General features: G+C 36.0%; 2 protein-coding genes across 2 annotated transcripts; both read right to left on the bottom strand.

Moving 5' to 3' along the window:
* Positions 1–1,466: 1,466 nt before the first annotated feature.
* LOC306849403 (homeobox protein Nkx-3.1-like) lies at positions 1,467–2,719 on the bottom strand. The gene is made up of 2 exons (XM_079384383.1): positions 2,486–2,719; positions 1,467–2,002 (listed from the first exon to the last, which is right to left on the bottom strand). The coding sequence occupies exons 1-2, from the start codon at positions 2,601–2,603 to the stop codon at positions 1,584–1,586; spliced, it is 537 nt and encodes a 178-aa protein (XP_079240509.1). The 5' UTR covers positions 2,604–2,719; the 3' UTR covers positions 1,467–1,583.
* An 11,762-nt stretch (positions 2,720–14,481) lies between these two features.
* On the bottom strand, positions 14,482–18,299 carry LOC306848983 (homeobox protein Nkx-2.5-like). The gene is made up of 2 exons (XM_079383784.1): positions 16,207–18,299; positions 14,482–15,175 (listed from the first exon to the last, which is right to left on the bottom strand). Exons 1-2 carry the CDS (start codon positions 16,490–16,492, stop codon positions 14,658–14,660), a joined length of 804 nt encoding a protein of 267 aa, XP_079239910.1. The 5' UTR covers positions 16,493–18,299; the 3' UTR covers positions 14,482–14,657.
* Between the last annotated feature and the right edge of the window lie 238 nt (positions 18,300–18,537).

The raw sequence follows: 18,537 nt of genomic DNA, 5'->3' as shown, positions 1-18,537 counted from the left end.
ATGTTCAGGAGACGAATATTTGGTCACACTTTAGTCTGGGGACCAACTGCCATTAACTATTAACTACAACTTTTGCCTTAATAAACTCCTAATTGGCTGCGTATTAATAGTTAGTAAGGTAGCTGTTAAATTTAGGTATTGGGTAGAGATCAAAGGATCTAAAATATGCAGAATAAGGCATTAATATGTGCTTTATAAGTACTAAAAACCGCCAGTATGATAGTAACATGCATGCTAATAAGCAACGACATAATAATGAGACCCTAAACAAAAGTGTTACCAATTATTTATACATGCCTCATTTTAACACCCCCATAACTAACACTTCCTACTGCTATTCATGTAATCCACATACTTACTGAGACATTTCTTTGTAGAAATAGCTAAAGAGGTCTGGTTATGCCTGAGAGCTTTTGAAAGACAGGTGATTGATGCTCTGCAGTTGTTGCTTCCTGAAGGAAAAGTATTGCAAACATAATATTCGCAGAATGTTGGGGATTTTGTGTGTAAACCATAAAATGGTTCAGTTATTATTTCTACAGCATTTATCAGTTTAGCATTCAGGTTGAGCGATACTTTTGAGTTTTCATGACTCACTGATTAGACCACACCTCTTACAGGGTAAATCATGTCATCTTTCCAGGAGAAGCCATACCTGTATCCCTCAGACAATAGACCACCTCCGGTCCAGGCGGTTTAAACTATCGCTCTGCTGAAGTCAACTTAAGTGGAAGAATGGAAGAAGGATAGGGGCGCTTGAGATCACAATCTCTTGTAGCAATGTTAAACTTCTATGTTGAGCAGACCCGCATGTTTTACAAAAGAATCCTTCTCTTGATTTATCAGCTGGCATGGCTTCAGTGTTCAGGGTGAAGAATAATTGCAATCCTTGTTAAACAACGGACAGCTTTTAGGAATTAGGAAGTGCTATGATTTTGAAAGAATAATGTGAAAGCTTTTACTGAAATCCAATTGAAAAAACATTAGAGCCAGAGCATGACAACTTCAGAGAACACAAAAATGTTAAATTAAGCTCATCGAAGGCCATGATACCAACATGAAGGCTATGAGCGTCCAACACACTCAAATTTGTAACTATTTTAAGTTTTGGTGAATAAATGGCTCAAATGGATGCCGATAAATTATAGCATAGTTTTTCTTACTCTTCACTTAGATTTATATTCTTTAAGTTCCTCATTCGTTTTAAAGTAAAAGGTCAGAATTATGCTAAGTCTGTTTAACCAGATAAGGCAAACATGCATTTTACAAGTTCACTTTAACATAAGTGAGATAAATGCAAGATAAAGGTAAAGATATGTGGCTTTCTATCCACGATGAACGGCACAAGCTCATAAGTCTCTGGACTTCTTAAATTTATGAATTAAGTAAAAAAGGTGAAGATGAAGTGGGGATGATTGAAAAAAAAAAAAGTCATTGGAGTGACCACAATACTTTCAGACACCTTTGCAAAAAAAATATATATTTTATTTCACAGAATACAAAGCTGTACAATACTTTAACACCATAATAATAAAGAATATTATTCACAATAATCTGAGAAAGTCCATGTTAATGTCCTGTCATCACAGTGCTGGTCTCCATACACTCAGTCCGTGTAAGTCATACACGTAAGGCCGGTATGGATATGATTTATAGACCGTCGCTAAATACGAAGCTCTGAAGAAGTCCTCTTCTCTAGCAGCCAAAGCGGTGGAGTCGGATTTCTGAAAGTCTGTCGTTAGCTGCCTCCGCTTGGTTTTATATCTCCTGTTCTGGAACCAGATCTTCACCTGCGTCTCCGTCAGGTGCAGCGCGCTCGCGAGGTGCGTGCGCTCGGGCGCGCTCAGGTAGCGCTGGCGGCTGAACTTCTTCTCGAGCTCCAGCACCTGTAGGTGCGTGAACGCGGCGCGCGACCGCTTCTTCTTCCCGCAGCCTCCCGTCAAATCTGCGGACGACTCTGGTTTATCCTCAGGGCTCCGACACACCGACCCATCCTCCGAGTCTGTGAATGTAAGTACGAAACATTTAGTTTTTTATTAAATCTCAGTTTCTCACAGGAAAACTGGTCTCATCTGTGCTAGCTAGTAAAAATACAATGTCGGTTTTACTTTTAACTAAGTGCCTAACATACAAAAATTAAGCATGGTTTTACTACAAAAAAAAATATATATATAATAATAAAAAAAATAAAACATGGTTCTTGTAGTTATTACCCAATTAAGCATGGTTCTGCTACACTAACCATAGTATAACCATGTTATTTGTAGCCTCGTAAAACTGGTTATACACATGTCGATCCGCCAAAAAAACAAAATGTTTAGGCTACACCTTTAGACTAAAACCATTGTTAATTTTGGTAAGGCATACATATTCAGTTTACCTAAACTATCTAGCTAACTGCCTTCTAGTGTGGCATGCAAATAATATAAGTGCTTAATCTTTACTAACTAAGCCAGAAGTGCACTTCTTCAGAAATGGTCTTCACCTGTTCGTCCGTCTGTGCAGTCGCTCTCAGATTTGCAGGAGTCATCTGTTTTACCCTCTTTTAAGGATAAAATGTCCTCTATGAAAAACGACGTCAGCTGCTTGTTTGAAGCCGCCATCTACGTTGCTAAATTCCTGATAAAGGTAAGGATCAAGCGTCTTCTTCCTCGGGGTGAGTAATTGTCTCTTTCACTCTCCAGCTCCGCTGCTTGACTTTAAGTAGCGCGTGAGCGCTGCTGTCTCTTCCTATCGGAGGAGCGTCCTGTGCTACGTCATCGGTCCAGGCTCACTGAAGGCTAAAACAGACACGTCTTCATCATCACTCTGTCAAACACCAGACACAGACCCGAAGTCTTAATACATTTACACTGTATGCATATTTTATTTATATTTACTTAGCTGTAATCCCAACCCACAATCTGATATAAACATAAAATATAATAAATGTCCAATACAAAAATATACCATAATAGGCTAAATATAAAATAAAGTAAAAATGTGTTTATGTGTGTGTGTATATATTATAAAAACATATACACACATCAAATATACATATCTTATATGCAAAATAAAAACAATTAAATTAATGAATTGCAAAACCCAAATTCAAGAAACGGAGACTATCGAAACTGAAACTATTTATTTATTTATTTTTGCGGTAAATATTTTGTAGTACATTATAGACTAATTAAAAAACGATATAATAATAAATATTAATAAATTAATAAAATTGTAATATTGTAAGAAGTTAGTCTATAATGTATTTATTTCAGTATTTTAGTTTTGTTTCAATTTTTGTATTCATTTTGTAGTTTTATTCTAATGAATTTTGATTGTGTAATTTATAATTTTTTTCACATCTATCTATCTATCTATCTATCTATCTATCTATCTATCTATCTATCTATCTATCTATCTATCTATCTATCTATCTATCTATCTATCTATCTATCTATCTATCTATCTATCTATCTATCTATCATCTATCTATCTGTCTGTCTGTCTGTCTGTCTGTCTTATGAATATTTTTATAGTGCATAATATTGTTTGAAATTTGTATATAATGCAGAGTATTGATGTCATAGTTTCATTCTATTGAATTCTGCAGTAATTCTGTAAATTTTGTAATATATATATATATATATATATACTGTATATATATATATATATAGTTTGAAATGACTCATATAAACTACAAATACTACATTTGCCCCCCCCCCCCATACTTTCAATCTCTTGAATTTTGGATTTGTAATTCATTGTTATTTTTATTTTCATTTTACATAGTTTAAAAGATGAATATTTGAATTTATCCATAAACTAAGAAAATGTTTCTGCATTTGAGATACAACAAATGCATGTGCAGTAGTTTACACTGAGCTTTTTTTATTACTGCTTCACTGAGCCGTTCTGCCCCTCGTTCTCAGTCAGTTGAGAATTTAGAGAGATTTAGTGTGTAACAAGCTATCAGTTTTAGTCTCCTATCATCCCTGGATGTCAAGCTGGGGTAAACCCTGAGGTCCAGGGCACCGGGGTATGTGTTCATAAGCAAGAGGAGGATCCTTAGTCAGGTCGGGTCAGAGTGGGTGGCCCCCTCCCAGTGGAGCTAATGACTTCAACATATTTGGTCCCGGCTCCTTCTCCTGACCCACACGTTGTTGTATGGCTGTTTGTTTGTTGTGCCCCTGTGCTTCTGTGTGACCCCACAGTCCTGGGCAGAGGGGAGAGAAGGAGAGACACAGACAGAGAGAGATATGGTTAAGGGGAGGCATGTTGAGGTAGAGAACGGGACGGGGAAAGAGGACGCACTGGCCCCAGGAGAGCGGGGAGTTTGCTTGGAATAACACAAAAGCTGAGAGTGACAAACGGTAGTATCGTTCACCCAACCCGGTCTCATCCCAAGTCGTCACATATTGACGCTTGGTTTTTGCGTCGCTTTTTGACGCTCAAGGTACCCCTTTAGCGTCACTTTTCGACGTGAAGGGAAGCGTAACTTTTCGGCGTCGATATGCTAACGCGCTATTGGGAATTTTATCGTCATAATAAGGTTGCCATTATTGCATATATGTAGGGGTGTGATTTTTGAATGTAAACAGTCAAAATAGTGACTTACCCAACCCCTGCCCCTAAACCTACCATCTGTGAAGAAAACGCAAGATATAGGAGGCAGATGCAAGTACTGGCAAAATTTATTTAAAAATGATTAATATACGCTAAGTGTTTCCTATTTAAAAAAATTACCTTCCCTTCACGTCGAAAAGTGACGCTAAAGGGGTACCTTGAGCGTCAAAAAGCGACGCAAAAACCAAGCGTCAATATGTGACGAGTTGGGATGAGACTGTGTTAGTTCACCGGCATGACCTCCCACCACCATAAGCCCAGAAATACTCTACAGTTAACACACTTAACAACTTAGTCTGTGTCTGATGAGTTATTTGTTATTTGAAAATGAGCAAATCATCATTTACATTTAATTTACGTTTATGAAGTTGCAAACAGTGCTGCCTCAGTTGTATTAGCAAATCTTGCAAAACAGGTCTCATTTAGCCAAAAAGTAATTTTATTTTGTTTTGCTTCAGGAAAACCCTTTTTTTTATTTTAAGGACCTTTATATAGTATCATTCAGACATTAATATAGTGTCTGTTAATATTTAGAATTTCCTTTTATTTTCATATTTATTCATATTTTCTATTGTGTTTTTTTTATTAGTTTTCTGTTTTTATTTAATTTTAATTAATTATATTTTTAAATTTATTTATTTTAGTTTGTTTTAATTTTAGTTTATTTTATTATCTTTTTTAAATATATGTTTGAATTGTTTTTATTAAGGCTTATTTCAGCTTTAGTAATTTACATCAAGTAAAACTAAATGAAAATGACAAAATAAATAAATAAATTAGCTATATTAAAATATATTAAAATAAAATAAATTTAATAATAAATTATAATAAATATAAATATACCCAAACTAACTTTCAGTTTGAGTTTATTTCAAGTAACAAACTATTTTTCATGGTTAGCTCTAGTTAACTGTAATAACCTATAAAGGTGCTCTTGTTGGTTTTTATTTCACAAAAGGAGAAGAGCTTAAGGATTTTTGGAGGTTTACCTCATTTTAGCTGTTGTGATGTAAACTTTGTATTTGAGATGTTTTCCATGATAGTGCTCACCTTGAATAATCTTGCTGTCTGTTTCCTCTCTCTCTTACACACACACAGATAGAGTGAGCAGACTATCTGCATTGCTCATCTTTATTCTCTATACCTCTTTGATTGAGTCTCCTGTTTTGTGTATCTTTCGATCTTAATTGCACAAACACATATTCAGTTCCTTATTTACACTGTGAGATTCAGAGACGATGTCATGCTTTGGCCATACAAAACAAGCAGTAGTAATTGGATGAGCATTTCTTACGGCTTGTGTAATGCAACTCCCGCTTTCTCTCCTGACCTCTTGTCCCTACACTAACACAATGAGGAAGAGTCGAGTAGCACCGTTTGCTTATTTTGGGCCAGATGTGGGCTTGTTAGAATCTGACCCTGTCGGCAGGAAGACATATGTCATACTGCTATGTGAGCTGGACGTCTCACTGTCCTTCTTTGTTGGGTGGCATCAGAGTTTTGCGTAATTTTTTTATTACTTTAATAAGGTTTCTGTTACCATACTGTTCAAATGTTTGGGCTTGGCAAGATTTTGAAAGAAGTGTGTTATGCTCACCAATGTAACATTTATTTGATTATAGTAAAATTAATATTGTGAAATATTATTAAAATCTGAATTATTTGTCATTCTGGATGCACATGGACATGAGTATCTATATCTTCCAACATGGCTGTTTAGGAAATGAAAAGGTACATATCAACTTGGAAAACATACAACATGTCAGAAACATATCAATCCCTGCTATAATGATCCAATCCCAGACTCTTCAGTATTTACATATTTAAATCCAAATGGCAACTTGTTTTCTTTTCTTTGAGTATATATTTAGTGTAGTGGTTCCCTCTTGTGGCCTTAAAACCTCTTTTCATTCTAAATTCCAAATGTCATATTTACTTTAAACATACTGTTTACACTAGCGTTTAAATTTAGAATATGTTTTCCTGGAGTGCTATTTTGTGACAGTATACTATAGTGGTTTGAGTCACATTGAGCCAAATAATTTGACAGATCCCATAGGACAATATCAACTGTGTTTTGACAAGTGTATCATGGTAACTGTAGTAGGCAAACTTAAAAAATATTACCTCAGCTGCAGAAGATCATCTGTAGTTGAGACGAGCATGTCTTCGCTAATGCCTGCCTTCAGGTTAGATGTCAGTTTTGACTGCGGTATAGTTTGTGTTGGCTGGCACCCACATGTGAAGTAATGTGAAGTCTCTCAGAAACTTGTCAGATAGAGAAAAGAGCTTGCACTTGCAGGTCTGTAGTTCTTTGTGTAGATCAGTGATCAAAGCCTTAAAGGTAAAGTGTGTGTTTAGATGTTAAAACAATTTATTTCATTGTAGTTTATTATGTAGGGACAATAATAATTGTTATTTGTACACTGTAGGTAGAAAAAATAAAAGGAGATAAGAGGAAAATATACTGGTAATTGTCTGCCAGATCCATTAGGGTTACAGGCATTTACTTTAATCATAAAACACAAAACAAGAGAGCTCCAAGATATAGATTCGAATTCTGAGTTATCTTGCAATGCTGGATTCATATCTTTGAATTTTGAGATTATATCAATAAAGTGTGAGGCAAAAAGTTTGAATTAAGAGATAAAAATGGGGGGGGGGGGGGGGGGGGGGTTGCTGGTGCGGTTAGTTTCAAAAGAACGCTCAAAATGCCTTATTCTGGTAACTGTTAGTTACAATAAGTAACTAACACTTTAATACATTGACTAACATTAACTAGTTAATGAAAAAATGTACAATTATTTGTTGTTAAAGCATATACGTTCACAAAAACACTTAAATTAAACAGAAAAGCAAGCAGGTACATGATTTGGCGTGGTAGCCAATACAAATATTTAATAAGCGTTTCCTTACCTAAATCCAACATTTGGACCAGGCTCGGTACTAATTAATAATATTCCACTTCTGTTTGCATCTTTCTGTAAATTGTCAGACAAATATTTCTGTAGATTTCTGAGTTAATTTTGCTGCTGCCATCATGTGTTACATTTGGGTTACGTTTGGGATCATGAGCAGATCCTTTCTTTCTCCAAACTTTAGCCTTTCCATCACTTTGGTCCATAAAATCAGTCCATAAAACCTTGTCCCAGAATTTTTGAGGCTCGTCTCCTGTTCTTCTTGGTAATGAGTGGTTTGCATCTTCTGGTGTAGCCTCTGTACTTTTGTTCATGAATTCTTCTGCGAACAGTAGATTGTGATACCTTCACTCCTGCCCTCTGGAGGTTGTTGCTGATGATGTCACTAACAGTTGTTTTAGGGTCTTTCTTTACAGCTGTCACTGTTTTCCTTGATCTACCTGTTTGAGGTGTGCACTAGTGGTTTCTTTCTTCCTCAGGAGATTCTGAATGGTTGTACTTGCTATTGCCAGTGTTTGTGCAATGGTTTGATTGATTTTTCATCTTCTCTCAGCTTCACAATTGCTCGTCTTTCACCCATAGACACCTCTCTGGTTTTCATGTTGGTTACACGTCTAACTAACTATAAATGCAGTCTGCACGGATCTGAAACTGGGCACAGACATTCATTGCTATTTATTGTTTGAATAATCAATTAATAGGACACACCAGGGCAACAAAACACACCTGTCAGTCACATGCTCCAATACTTCTGGTAACATGAAAAATGGGTAGGTTCAAACAAAAGGTGCTATCTTCTAAGTTGTGTATCAGATCCAGATGAAAATACCTGTAAATAAAAGATGAAATGTTAATCTCTTGTCTCATATTCATCTTTTGATGTCAAACCCAAATGTTTACGGTCTACAGCAAAAATAAAGGAATTGGCCTTACTGTTCCAATACTTTTGGAGGGCACTGCATATATATGCATAACTGTACTAAAATTTAGTTTGTTTCCCCCAAATATGAGGATTATGTGTTCCCTTTTGTCATTACTGTTTCGGTAGTGACAGTTCTATGGGATAACTGGATAACTCCTAAACGTTAATTGCAGAAAAAAATGTGTTCGGTAGTGAGGTTCCTTAAAGTTACACACAAATTTTTCAGACTTTTGAACACATTTACCTTGAAATGATGGGGCCTATCTACTCACCATGTAGCTATGAGACAGAGTGACACATAAATATTTGATTATCATAAATGTATGGGTGTAGTTCAAATCTCAGTCAATGGACTAAAACATACACTGTTTCGGTAGTGACATGAAAATGCAGGACACATTGTTTTACACAGCAGTTTGGACCAATTCTGTAGAATGGCCCATATATATATTTATATATATATTTGTATATATATATACAGTATAGTTTGCAAGAGCACAATTATAATCATAACAACGCGAATTACTGAGTAGATGAGTTTAGCTACTTGTTTGGCTGTATGACATTTATTGTCCCCGAAGCTGTTGTTGTTGTAGAATAAATATATTGAGCTTGTACTAAACCACTTAACTTATTCCATCAAAAAAATAAAAAAATAAATAATAATAGTAATTGGGAGGATGGAATAGGAAGTGTAAAAGTGCTAACTGCTACTGTGCAGAAATGACCCACTTCACCTTAAATTTACTGTAGTGTGAGTGTCTATGCTGTGAAAGAATGGTGACAAGGAGTTAATTCATTAATTCTTTGAGAATTCCAAACAGCAGGGGGAGCCACATCACAGCATTTTATATCATAATGGATTACATTGTCCTGAATGGGCAATAGTCTGGAAGCAAGTTTTCACACAGTACTACCATAGTGTTTGAATTGAGTGATTACATCATAAACTTTAAAAATCACCTTACCTTGCATTTTTTTTATTTTATTAATATGAGTCACACAGCTCATCTTATATGGGTCACACAGCTCCTTATAAGTGATAATCAGACCTTCTTTGTTGAGTGTATCAAGGTATGCGTCATAGCAACGTGAGAGAATACTTGGCTTTGATGAGGTTCAGTCTTAGACTTATGTTTTTGCATGTGACATGACTGGTTGGGGCAGAAAAGCTAGCAGTTGAGACACAGATAAAGCACAGGCAGACAGCAGGGTGAAAGCTTGAGTGACAGAACCTCCTCATTCCTGCTGGGGTGATCCCTGAACAAACAACCAGCTTCGCTTCAGGCAACTGCCTGCTCTACACTTCTGTTTGCCACATACAAACCAGCGTAGCTGTGATTTTAAACCAAACATGACAAGCTAGTAATTATGATCAATGTATTGAGCATAGTGAATTTTGAACTTGACTGATGGATGGAGGAATTTACGATATGTTTTTATTCCTTCACTAATTCCTTTAACCAAAATGTTCTAACAAGAGCTAACAGGAATGCAATGCTGTCTATAAAAAAACAGGAATTGTTTGATTAGTAAGTTCAGACAGGATTGCACTATTTTTGGTTGCATTTTGCTATGCAGATAACGGTAGTTTGTGTTTTTGGTTTTGGAATTCTGGTTTCTACAGAAGAGACCTGATGGCACAACTTGATGGACAGCTGATGGTAGTTTCTTCTTATGTTCTTATGCTTAGTTTATTCATGACCAAATCCATTCTTATTATTTGGAATTAATTCCAAGCTTGTGAAAAAGAAGTGCCCTTAACTGTGTTGAATGTGCACTTGTAGTGTACTTCAAATATTAACGAAAGAATAGGCTACTTAATTGTACTTAAAGCACACTTTCATTAACACGAGTGCATTTTAAATCATTATGTTTAGTAAACTGTGTTCATGCCTTAAATAATTACACTTATTTTGATGTGTTGACTAACATATTAAAGCACATGAAAATTACTTGATTGTAATTTTAGTCTTATTGCATTTATATTTTAAATGGACTAAATTGCAACTTCATTATTACAAATGTACAAATATACAATATACAAATATATTTAAATATATGACAAAAGTTTCAATAGAAATTACATTAAAGCATATTTTATATTATCATAAATGCTTGTGTACACTTGAACCATATTTCAAAGAGAATAGAAGTAATTATGAAATTACATATAAAGATGAAGTCCTATTTTAGTGGGTCAAAAACACACAGGTTCAACTGATTTAATATAACTGTAATATAAATTAGCATTTTAAATTTCTATTTAATTGCAATTAGCATGCAGCCAAGTATCAAAAAGCATTAAATTCAGTTTTAACTTAAGTATATTCTTTCATTATTATTTCCATAATATGCAATCTTTTTAAAGTGTTCTAAAGCTTCTTTTTTACAAATGAAAACAAGTTTTATGTGAGCAATGACTTCGTGAGTGCACTTACAGTCAGGATGTACGCTACTGTAGGCTCCCCTCAGATGTGGAAGTGTTGCTACATGGTTTTTGTCGCTTGAACATTGGTTCAATGATCTAAGACAGGGACTCGACTGTGTGGCTTTCACCGTGACCCAGGGTAATGGTAGTCACTCAATCAGATGGACGAGCAGAGCGGATGAGCTGGAGACACTTGTTCGCCATTAGAGGGAAGCGAGAGAGAGAACAAAAGGAGGCATGGCGTGCTAGAAAGGTGAGTACATCTCTTTCTTCATTACTTATAATGTCTCCACAGCTTGCTCTGTAATGAGGCATCAAAGCAACTCACTCACCACATTGTGCACAATGAAACCCCACTGGGGTCATTTTTACAAGATGTGGAAGGTGAGGGGCGAATCTGTATTCTGTAGGCGACTGTAAATGGTAAGTGCATGCAGAAATTTCCTATATACTGTCCAGGGCTGCGTTTCCCAAAAGCATCGTCAGCTAAGTACATCGTAAACCCATTGAAACCAATGGAGCTATGATCAATTTAGGCTTACAATGCTTTTGGGGAATGTAGCCCAGATCAATTCAGTTCAAATTCAGTGGGGCTAATTTTAGCATCTTTGATGGTGAGATGATGAAATGGCAAACGACAATCAGTTGCACAACATGCATCTTAAATAATCAGGAAATGCATTTTTTGACATCAAGATTGTTAAAATGCAGTTTTGCCAGTATTCCGCTCAGTTTGCGTGTGTCTTGCCAGGGGACATGAGTGTGTTTATATGTGGAGGCAGTTGAGTGATGTCTCTTAAGTGTGGACAGATGTGTAGTGTAAGCATTGTTAGGGAGCATGAGAGTCTTTTCTATAGATGTCTAGTCTTTATGCAGACAAAATGTCCAAAATATCTCTTCCGATTTAGCAAAAAGGATTTAGTCCGTGTCCTCACAGACCTCACGTTACCTCAATGCTAAAGATGTTCTGTGGAGCTGTGGTTATAAGCGAGTCTCTTTAAATGCTGCCACTCTCCCTGTCTTGTTTAAAACTTCTTGTGTGCTCCAACAAGTTCCAGCAGTATAGCTTCAGAGGCCTTGTTGTTTTTCACAGTCCTATTGTTAGTGATTTAACATTCTGATACAGTTCTTCTTAAGTTCTAGTTGAAGTCCGTTCATTCATGTCCTTTGTGAACTCTTGTGATCAAAGATAAATGCTTTTATAAACCTAAAATATCGGTTAAAACTAAAATGCAATTTAAACTCTGTAGTGCAGAGTTATCGAATGTCTTCGTAATTTTGACCTCGTTTGGTATTTTGACCCTGCAGGATTAGTGTAGGTTACAGTATTAGAGAGATACATTTTGACCAATTTAAACATTTCCGTCCAATGACTCCTCTTGCGGTTTCACCATTTCATAAATAATTAGATGGAATGAAGTCAATTTAACCTTTAGCCCTTTGGCCAGTTTCCACTTCCTTTAGAACTGTGGAACGAGTTTTTGTGTGTGTCTTCCAGAGTGACAAGCCAGAAGTGAAGATCCAGGCCTCCTGTGTCTTAACACTGTCTGTCACCGAGTAAGTGTTTGACCAGATCTCTTCCTGCAACGCAGTCGGCAATACTTCCGACGCAACACATTTACCTCTCATTCATTTGCATGTATCTGCGTACTTGTACACACAGCCTCACACATGCTCCTATAAATGTTCAGTGCATTTGTGTATACATACAGAGACCCTGACAAGCACCCACACACACACACACACAACTTATCTGATCTCTTGAAGTGGCTATAGTCTCCACTCTGTCTGCCTGCTGCTAAATACTGCTCTTAGCTACGTATATCAATCTGCTAAATACTGCTCCGAGCCACATACTCTTCCCTTATCTGAACTCAGCGCTGACGAGACTCTTGAGAGAGTTTTCCATCTCTGCATTGGTTCTATCCAACACAGTCTTAAACAGGAAATAAATTGCCCATTAAGATAGGACCGAAATTTCTCTCCCTCACCAGCATTTCTGATTGCTCATAATAGTCTGTTCATTAAGGCCCTCTATTATGGTATTCAGAAAGAGCCATTTCACATCTTGCCTCATAAAACACACTCATAGGCCTATATATTTATGATAATTACTATTGTATTTTATAGTTTTGTGTCAATTGAGTTTATAGGTGAAACATGCAATAAAAACAGTCCCTTAGAAGCACCTTCAGGAAATATGTAAATGAGCAGAATTAAATTCTGTACGAAATTCAATGATGAGATTTCCAATACTCAAGCTGCATATTTGTAAACACTCTCTTATAGGGTTGATTTATCAGATCTATAGCTTGCTCGCAGTCAGATTTGATTTGAATCGTTTTCTTGACAGATCTGAGAGAGTGCCGGCTTGTCTGCGGTTCTGTTTACTCTCAGCGCTGCATCCTGGGTCCTCTGACTTATCACGTCTCTTCAATTGTTTTATCTGTTTGGCTAATGTGAGTGCAATGACAAGCTCATTGGAAAGCGTTAAGATTGGGAGATAACTGCATTTGTTTAGTTTACGATATTACAGCGAATTGCAGCGTCTTGCTTAACTTCAAGTTTGTCGATTTGACTTCTTTTAATCTAAAAATAAATTCGCGTCGAATCGTATTTATTCGTAAAGTGTTTTACCTTTTTACTCTCAAATTACTCTCAAACTGAAAGCCACCGTAGCATATCATTAGCTCTAGAAAAATGTGAAACAGAACAATCACTCATTTAGGAACTTTTTTTTTTATTATTATTATTATTCTATAACTTGCTAAAACCAATCGAAAATGGAAAAAGAGTCAATAATTGTGTGTTTTTTTTTATTTCATTTTTTAAAGCGGCCTAAAACGTTTCATATCTAAACTCTTCTTTCTTTCTTTCTTTCTTTCTTTCTTTCTTTCTTTCTTCCTTTTCTTGTTATTGTAAAATATTGAATATCACCTGGCTATACCGGGTTAATCCAACGAAACTAAATTTAAGGATCGTATCAGATGAAAAATAGCTAAACACAATGAACATTTGTAAATCGTGCGATTGCTATAGTTAATACAACTGCAAGAGTCTGCAACGAGCTGACAGACCATTTCTTTTAAAATTGTCTTTTTGTTTCTTATGTAAAAAAAAAAAACACAATCCTACTCCAAATTCGTCCAGATACGTTGGACTAATATACCTATAAATAGCCTGAATGAGTAAATAATTTAATAAATAAATACATTTGAAAGCCTAGCTTAGTTAATGATTTAATATTTTACTAAATATTTTATTATTTTAAAGTTAAATAGCCTATAGCCTACAGCCAAACTGTATTATTATTATGTTCAAAGTGTTATGATCAGTGGACTTTTTGCAAGGAAATCATGTCTGAGTTTACTCGAAAAATACAGTAAAATTGTATTTTAAAATGGACTAAATATACATCAAAGATTGTAACATTTTAACTCACAGACACCAGTGGTATTTTTATTTTCGTTTGATTGATATGTTAAACCATTATTTTTCGGGGATCAGCCAGAATCAACACATCTCACGATAAAAGCCTTATTTGGCATCATTTTAGCTTTCCTAGAAAAAAATAAAAATAAATCTCATTCAAGCTAAATGTTATTAAATATTTAGTCTTTATTTGGTGTTGTTTGTTGTGTAATCCACAGATATAAAAACAAAAATATATATAAAATCAGACAACAATTTATAGGATATGACAGTGTATTTCCCTCAGCAGTGCCATTCGGTTAAATAGTCTTAATCCAAAATCTTCTCTTTTAGGACTGATGCCATGGTCTCACCAAGTTCTGATCCCATCAACACCTCCAGTCGCCAAATTCATATCCACAAAGTGGTTGGGTATTTGACTTGTGTTGGCAAACGGTGGTACAGAAGTGAAGTTACAGTGGTATGGGTTATTTCCATAGCTGTTGTAATAGTTATTGTAGGGATATGACACAGTGACATTGTACGGAGCTCCATGACAGGGTTTGCCGTCTCGCACCAGCACGGGCACCGCCACCCTCCGCGGGCCGGCCAGCTCCAGACTTTTATCCTGGCGCTGTCTCTTACACTTGTACCTCCGGTTCTGGAACCATATTTTGACCTGTGTTGAGGTGAGCTTCAGCACGTGAGCCAGGTGGTCTCGCTCGGGTGCTGACAGATATCTCTGCTGCTTGAAGCGTCTTTCCAGCTCAAACACTTGAGTCTGAGAGAAGAGCACTCGAGGTTTCCTGCGCAGCCTCTGCTTCGGTTTCTCCCCCGGTGTTTCCTCTTTTCTACCATTATAACCGGAATCATCAAATGGACACATACCTATTTGGAAAAAATACAATAAATAACTCAAGAGTTCAGATGCAAAAGCCTGTGCTATGTGAAATTTTCTTCTAAAATGAACATTTTTCTCAGGCTCTCATGTGTATCTTTCTCTCCGCTTACAGCTTGTACTTATTTGAACAATGACTGAGACTTGGTGTTAAATGCACTTCCTCTGTCTGATTGCCTCTTCAAGATTAATCGCTTTTTGTATTCCCCAATTGTAAGTCGCTTTGGATAAAAGCGTCTGCCAAATGACTAAATGTAAATGTAAATGTGTAGGTTCAGTAATTTCACTTTAATGGCAATTAATAGGTTCTTGTTATTGCCATTAAAGTTAAATAACTGAACATAAATATAGGGCCCTGAGGGGGCGAAAAAATGCTTACTAGGATAACATTTCAGATTGCATTTACATATAGAGGCTTTTGCATCTGAGCTCTTCAAATATAAAACATATGCTTATAAACGCGGCATGAAATTGCATCGAATGAAGGGGATTATTAAATATTGAACAAGGTAGTCAAATGCATAAAACATGCTCATGCAAAAAAATTTAAATGGCGTGTAAAATAAAATCACGAGGTTACAGCACAATTTGTGTTTGTCATATTACATATTATAGAATTAATTTAGTTTTAAAGCTAACGATATCATTATTAGCCTACATTATATTAATACAATGTTTTCTTCGGTTCTTGGCAGGACTGTATAGGTTTAGTGAAGAACCTTTTCTTATAATGAACCACTGATAAAATAAAATAAGATACAAAAAAACCCCACAAACAAGATGTTTCTCAGATCAGTGTAGCTGTTTCTTGGTTCTTCAAGATACACTAGGCCTATATTTAAATTAATGATTAAACATGAGCATGAAAGTTCGTTGTGGAGCTTTAAAATATTCTCGTATCAGACTGTAAAGATTTTTTTGGTTATAACAAAAACACTTGGATTGTTTAACGCAGATGATTTTAAAATAAAGCCGTCACCTTGCAATGATTGAACAGCAGTATTAACTATAAATATCCTACTTGTTTCTTCGTTCGGATCCATCTCCTCCGTTGGAGATCCGCAGGAGCTTCGGACGATGTCAAAGTCGTCTGAATTGAGGGCGCATTTCACCTGTTTCTCGGGGCTGTAGAGGAGCTCCAGGCTCCGGCTCAGTGTGCTCTGCATGCACTGAAGCTGAAGCGACTGCAGCGGGACAGTGTCCTGCTCAACACCCATGAATCCGTTGGGGTTCAAAGCGTGTTGCTGCTCCAGTTTGAGGATATCCTTTACCGAAAACGGAGTTGAGGTTACAGGACTCGGAAGCATCGTTGCGCGGCAGATTGGTGTGGGTGCTAGAAGAAATGTTCTTCGTTTCACCTTGTCAAATTCAAGGCAACATCAGTTGACTTTGTTCCTACAGATGTCCTCAGGTAAACTGAAGTCAATAGGCTATATATGTGTATCTCCTCGTGGATGAAGAGTCGCCTCTATCTTCCTCTTTCCGCTGCTGTTAGAGGCTGGAGAAGGTGTGGAGAGAAGCGTTCTTATCTAACAGAGAGCGTCCTTATCTCAGATTGACCCCTCCCTTTCTGTGCCTCCCATCATCACCTGTCCCTTTAATAAAAACATCCAAATCAGAAATGGCATTTAATATAGAGTTTAACGGTGATTTGTTTAGATTGAGTCAGTTGTGAATGTGTTAGCGCACATTATTTTGCCACATAGGCTAATAGACCAATACGCTTCTTCAGGTTGTAACATTAAAAAATATTATGACTATGTTAGGTTATAAAAATGAAGTTAATTTATTAAGGGCTGTTCCAAGTGGAAATAATAGTTCAGGTGGAGAACATTGAGTCGTCGTCAGTTCATCTGGAATATTAAAGCATTAAGATGGTTTGGCTTGTAGCCTATATATACTTTAACTTGATCAAAACAACATTATTTTTGGATTTTATAGTTGTTACTGTTAGCCATTGATTTTAGAGTGTTAACTCATTGTTAGGACTCACTGAAAAAAAATGTGAAAAACATGCTTCATGTTGTAACAACTTAATTAATTGATTTATTAAAAAATTATCACACACACAAAAATGTTATTTAATATTACAGAATCAACCTAAATATATCAGGTTACACCAGCAAGCCTAAATTTAAGAGTAAGACCAGGTAGAAATAGCCTAACTCTTTAACGTAAAAAATTGCATTTAATAACTAGGCCTAATATTTTTCTAATCCTTTTCGAAGGCCTTCTGTTAGAAATCGAACGTTATAATTGATCTGTTATGAAATTTAATTGCCGTGATATGACTGGAAACATTTAAAATATATTCACAACTTTCACTTCCTGCAGCCAATCACCAAAATCTAATCTAAATATCACAAAAGAAAACCACTGGAAAATCAGTGTTTTCAAACACTAAAACTGATATTATTTAAATTAATATTAGTAGTATGCATTCACGGCATTGGGAGCACAGTTTTCTTGTAATAATGTATTAATTACTGAAAATAAGAATAAGTAAAAACAGCTTCCATAGCGTGTTGTATACAATATTTATTAAGTAATTTAATATTATGCACTTTTGAATACGCCTTTTATTAATGCAGTCTGCAGGTAACCTACGGCTTCCTCCATTCATCCTCAAATCAGGGGTAAATTGGTTTGTGCCTCGGTGAAGCAAAGTGGATGTCCGAAAAGGTGACATCCAACAGGCCTATTAGTGTACACAGGCCACAACAAACAGTAACCCTACACCTGATGTAGTCTCTGGCGCCAGCCTGCAATGCTTGACTGAGGTTCAGACGCACGGACGCCTAGCGACCACCGGATTACACTTCAGCTGTCCGTCCATTACCTGCCTTCATGACAGAAACCACAGCACTGACTCTCCTTTACACATTCAGGGGCAGCATAGGCCTATAGGCTACAAAATATGTATTTTTTTTTGTGTGTGTGTGCGCATATTTGAGCATATCGTGTTTCATATAAATTATTTATTTATGTATATATATATTTGTGTGGTTTATGTCAAATTGAGGGTTGAAAGGTCGCCTCAGGTCATTAGAATCAAAAAGCTTTTGCAACAGGAAAGATTTTCTTGGAAAGAAAATCCATCAGGAAAGATTTTCCCTGATTAAAAAAAAAAAAAAAAAAAAAAAATGGAAATATATATATATATATATATATATATATATATATATATATATATATATATATATATATATATATTTTTTTTTTTTTTTTAAATGAAGTTAAATGTTCTTAATGGTAGAACTGAAGAAAGTATAAAACAATGAAAATCTCATCGCCACGTCGCTGTAATACACATCTGGCCCCCTATAATCCGAAATATAGCTACAGTGTAAAA

This window comes from Barbus barbus (genome assembly GCF_936440315.1).
Source record: "Barbus barbus genome assembly, chromosome: 29".
Taxonomy (NCBI): domain Eukaryota; kingdom Metazoa; phylum Chordata; class Actinopteri; order Cypriniformes; family Cyprinidae; genus Barbus; species Barbus barbus.
This window is presented reverse-complemented; position numbering and strand designations above follow the sequence as displayed.

What these genes read in the sequence shown, in the direction of transcription:
- LOC306849403 (XM_079384383.1), bottom strand. Translation starts at nt 2,603, where the DNA reads ATGGCGGCTTCAAACAAGCAGCTGACGTCGTTTTTCATAGAGGACATT. An exon ending in CTGCACAGACGGACGAACAG is followed by an intron (nt 2,003 to 2,485) that starts GTGAAGACCATT and finishes TTACATTCACAG; the next exon opens with ACTCGGAGGATGGGTCGGTG.
- LOC306848983 (XM_079383784.1), bottom strand. Translation starts at nt 16,492, where the DNA reads ATGCTTCCGAGTCCTGTAACCTCAACTCCGTTTTCGGTAAAGGATATC. An exon ending in GGATCCGAACGAAGAAACAA is followed by an intron (nt 15,176 to 16,206) that starts GTAGGATATTTA and finishes TTTTCCAAATAG; the next exon opens with GTATGTGTCCATTTGATGAT.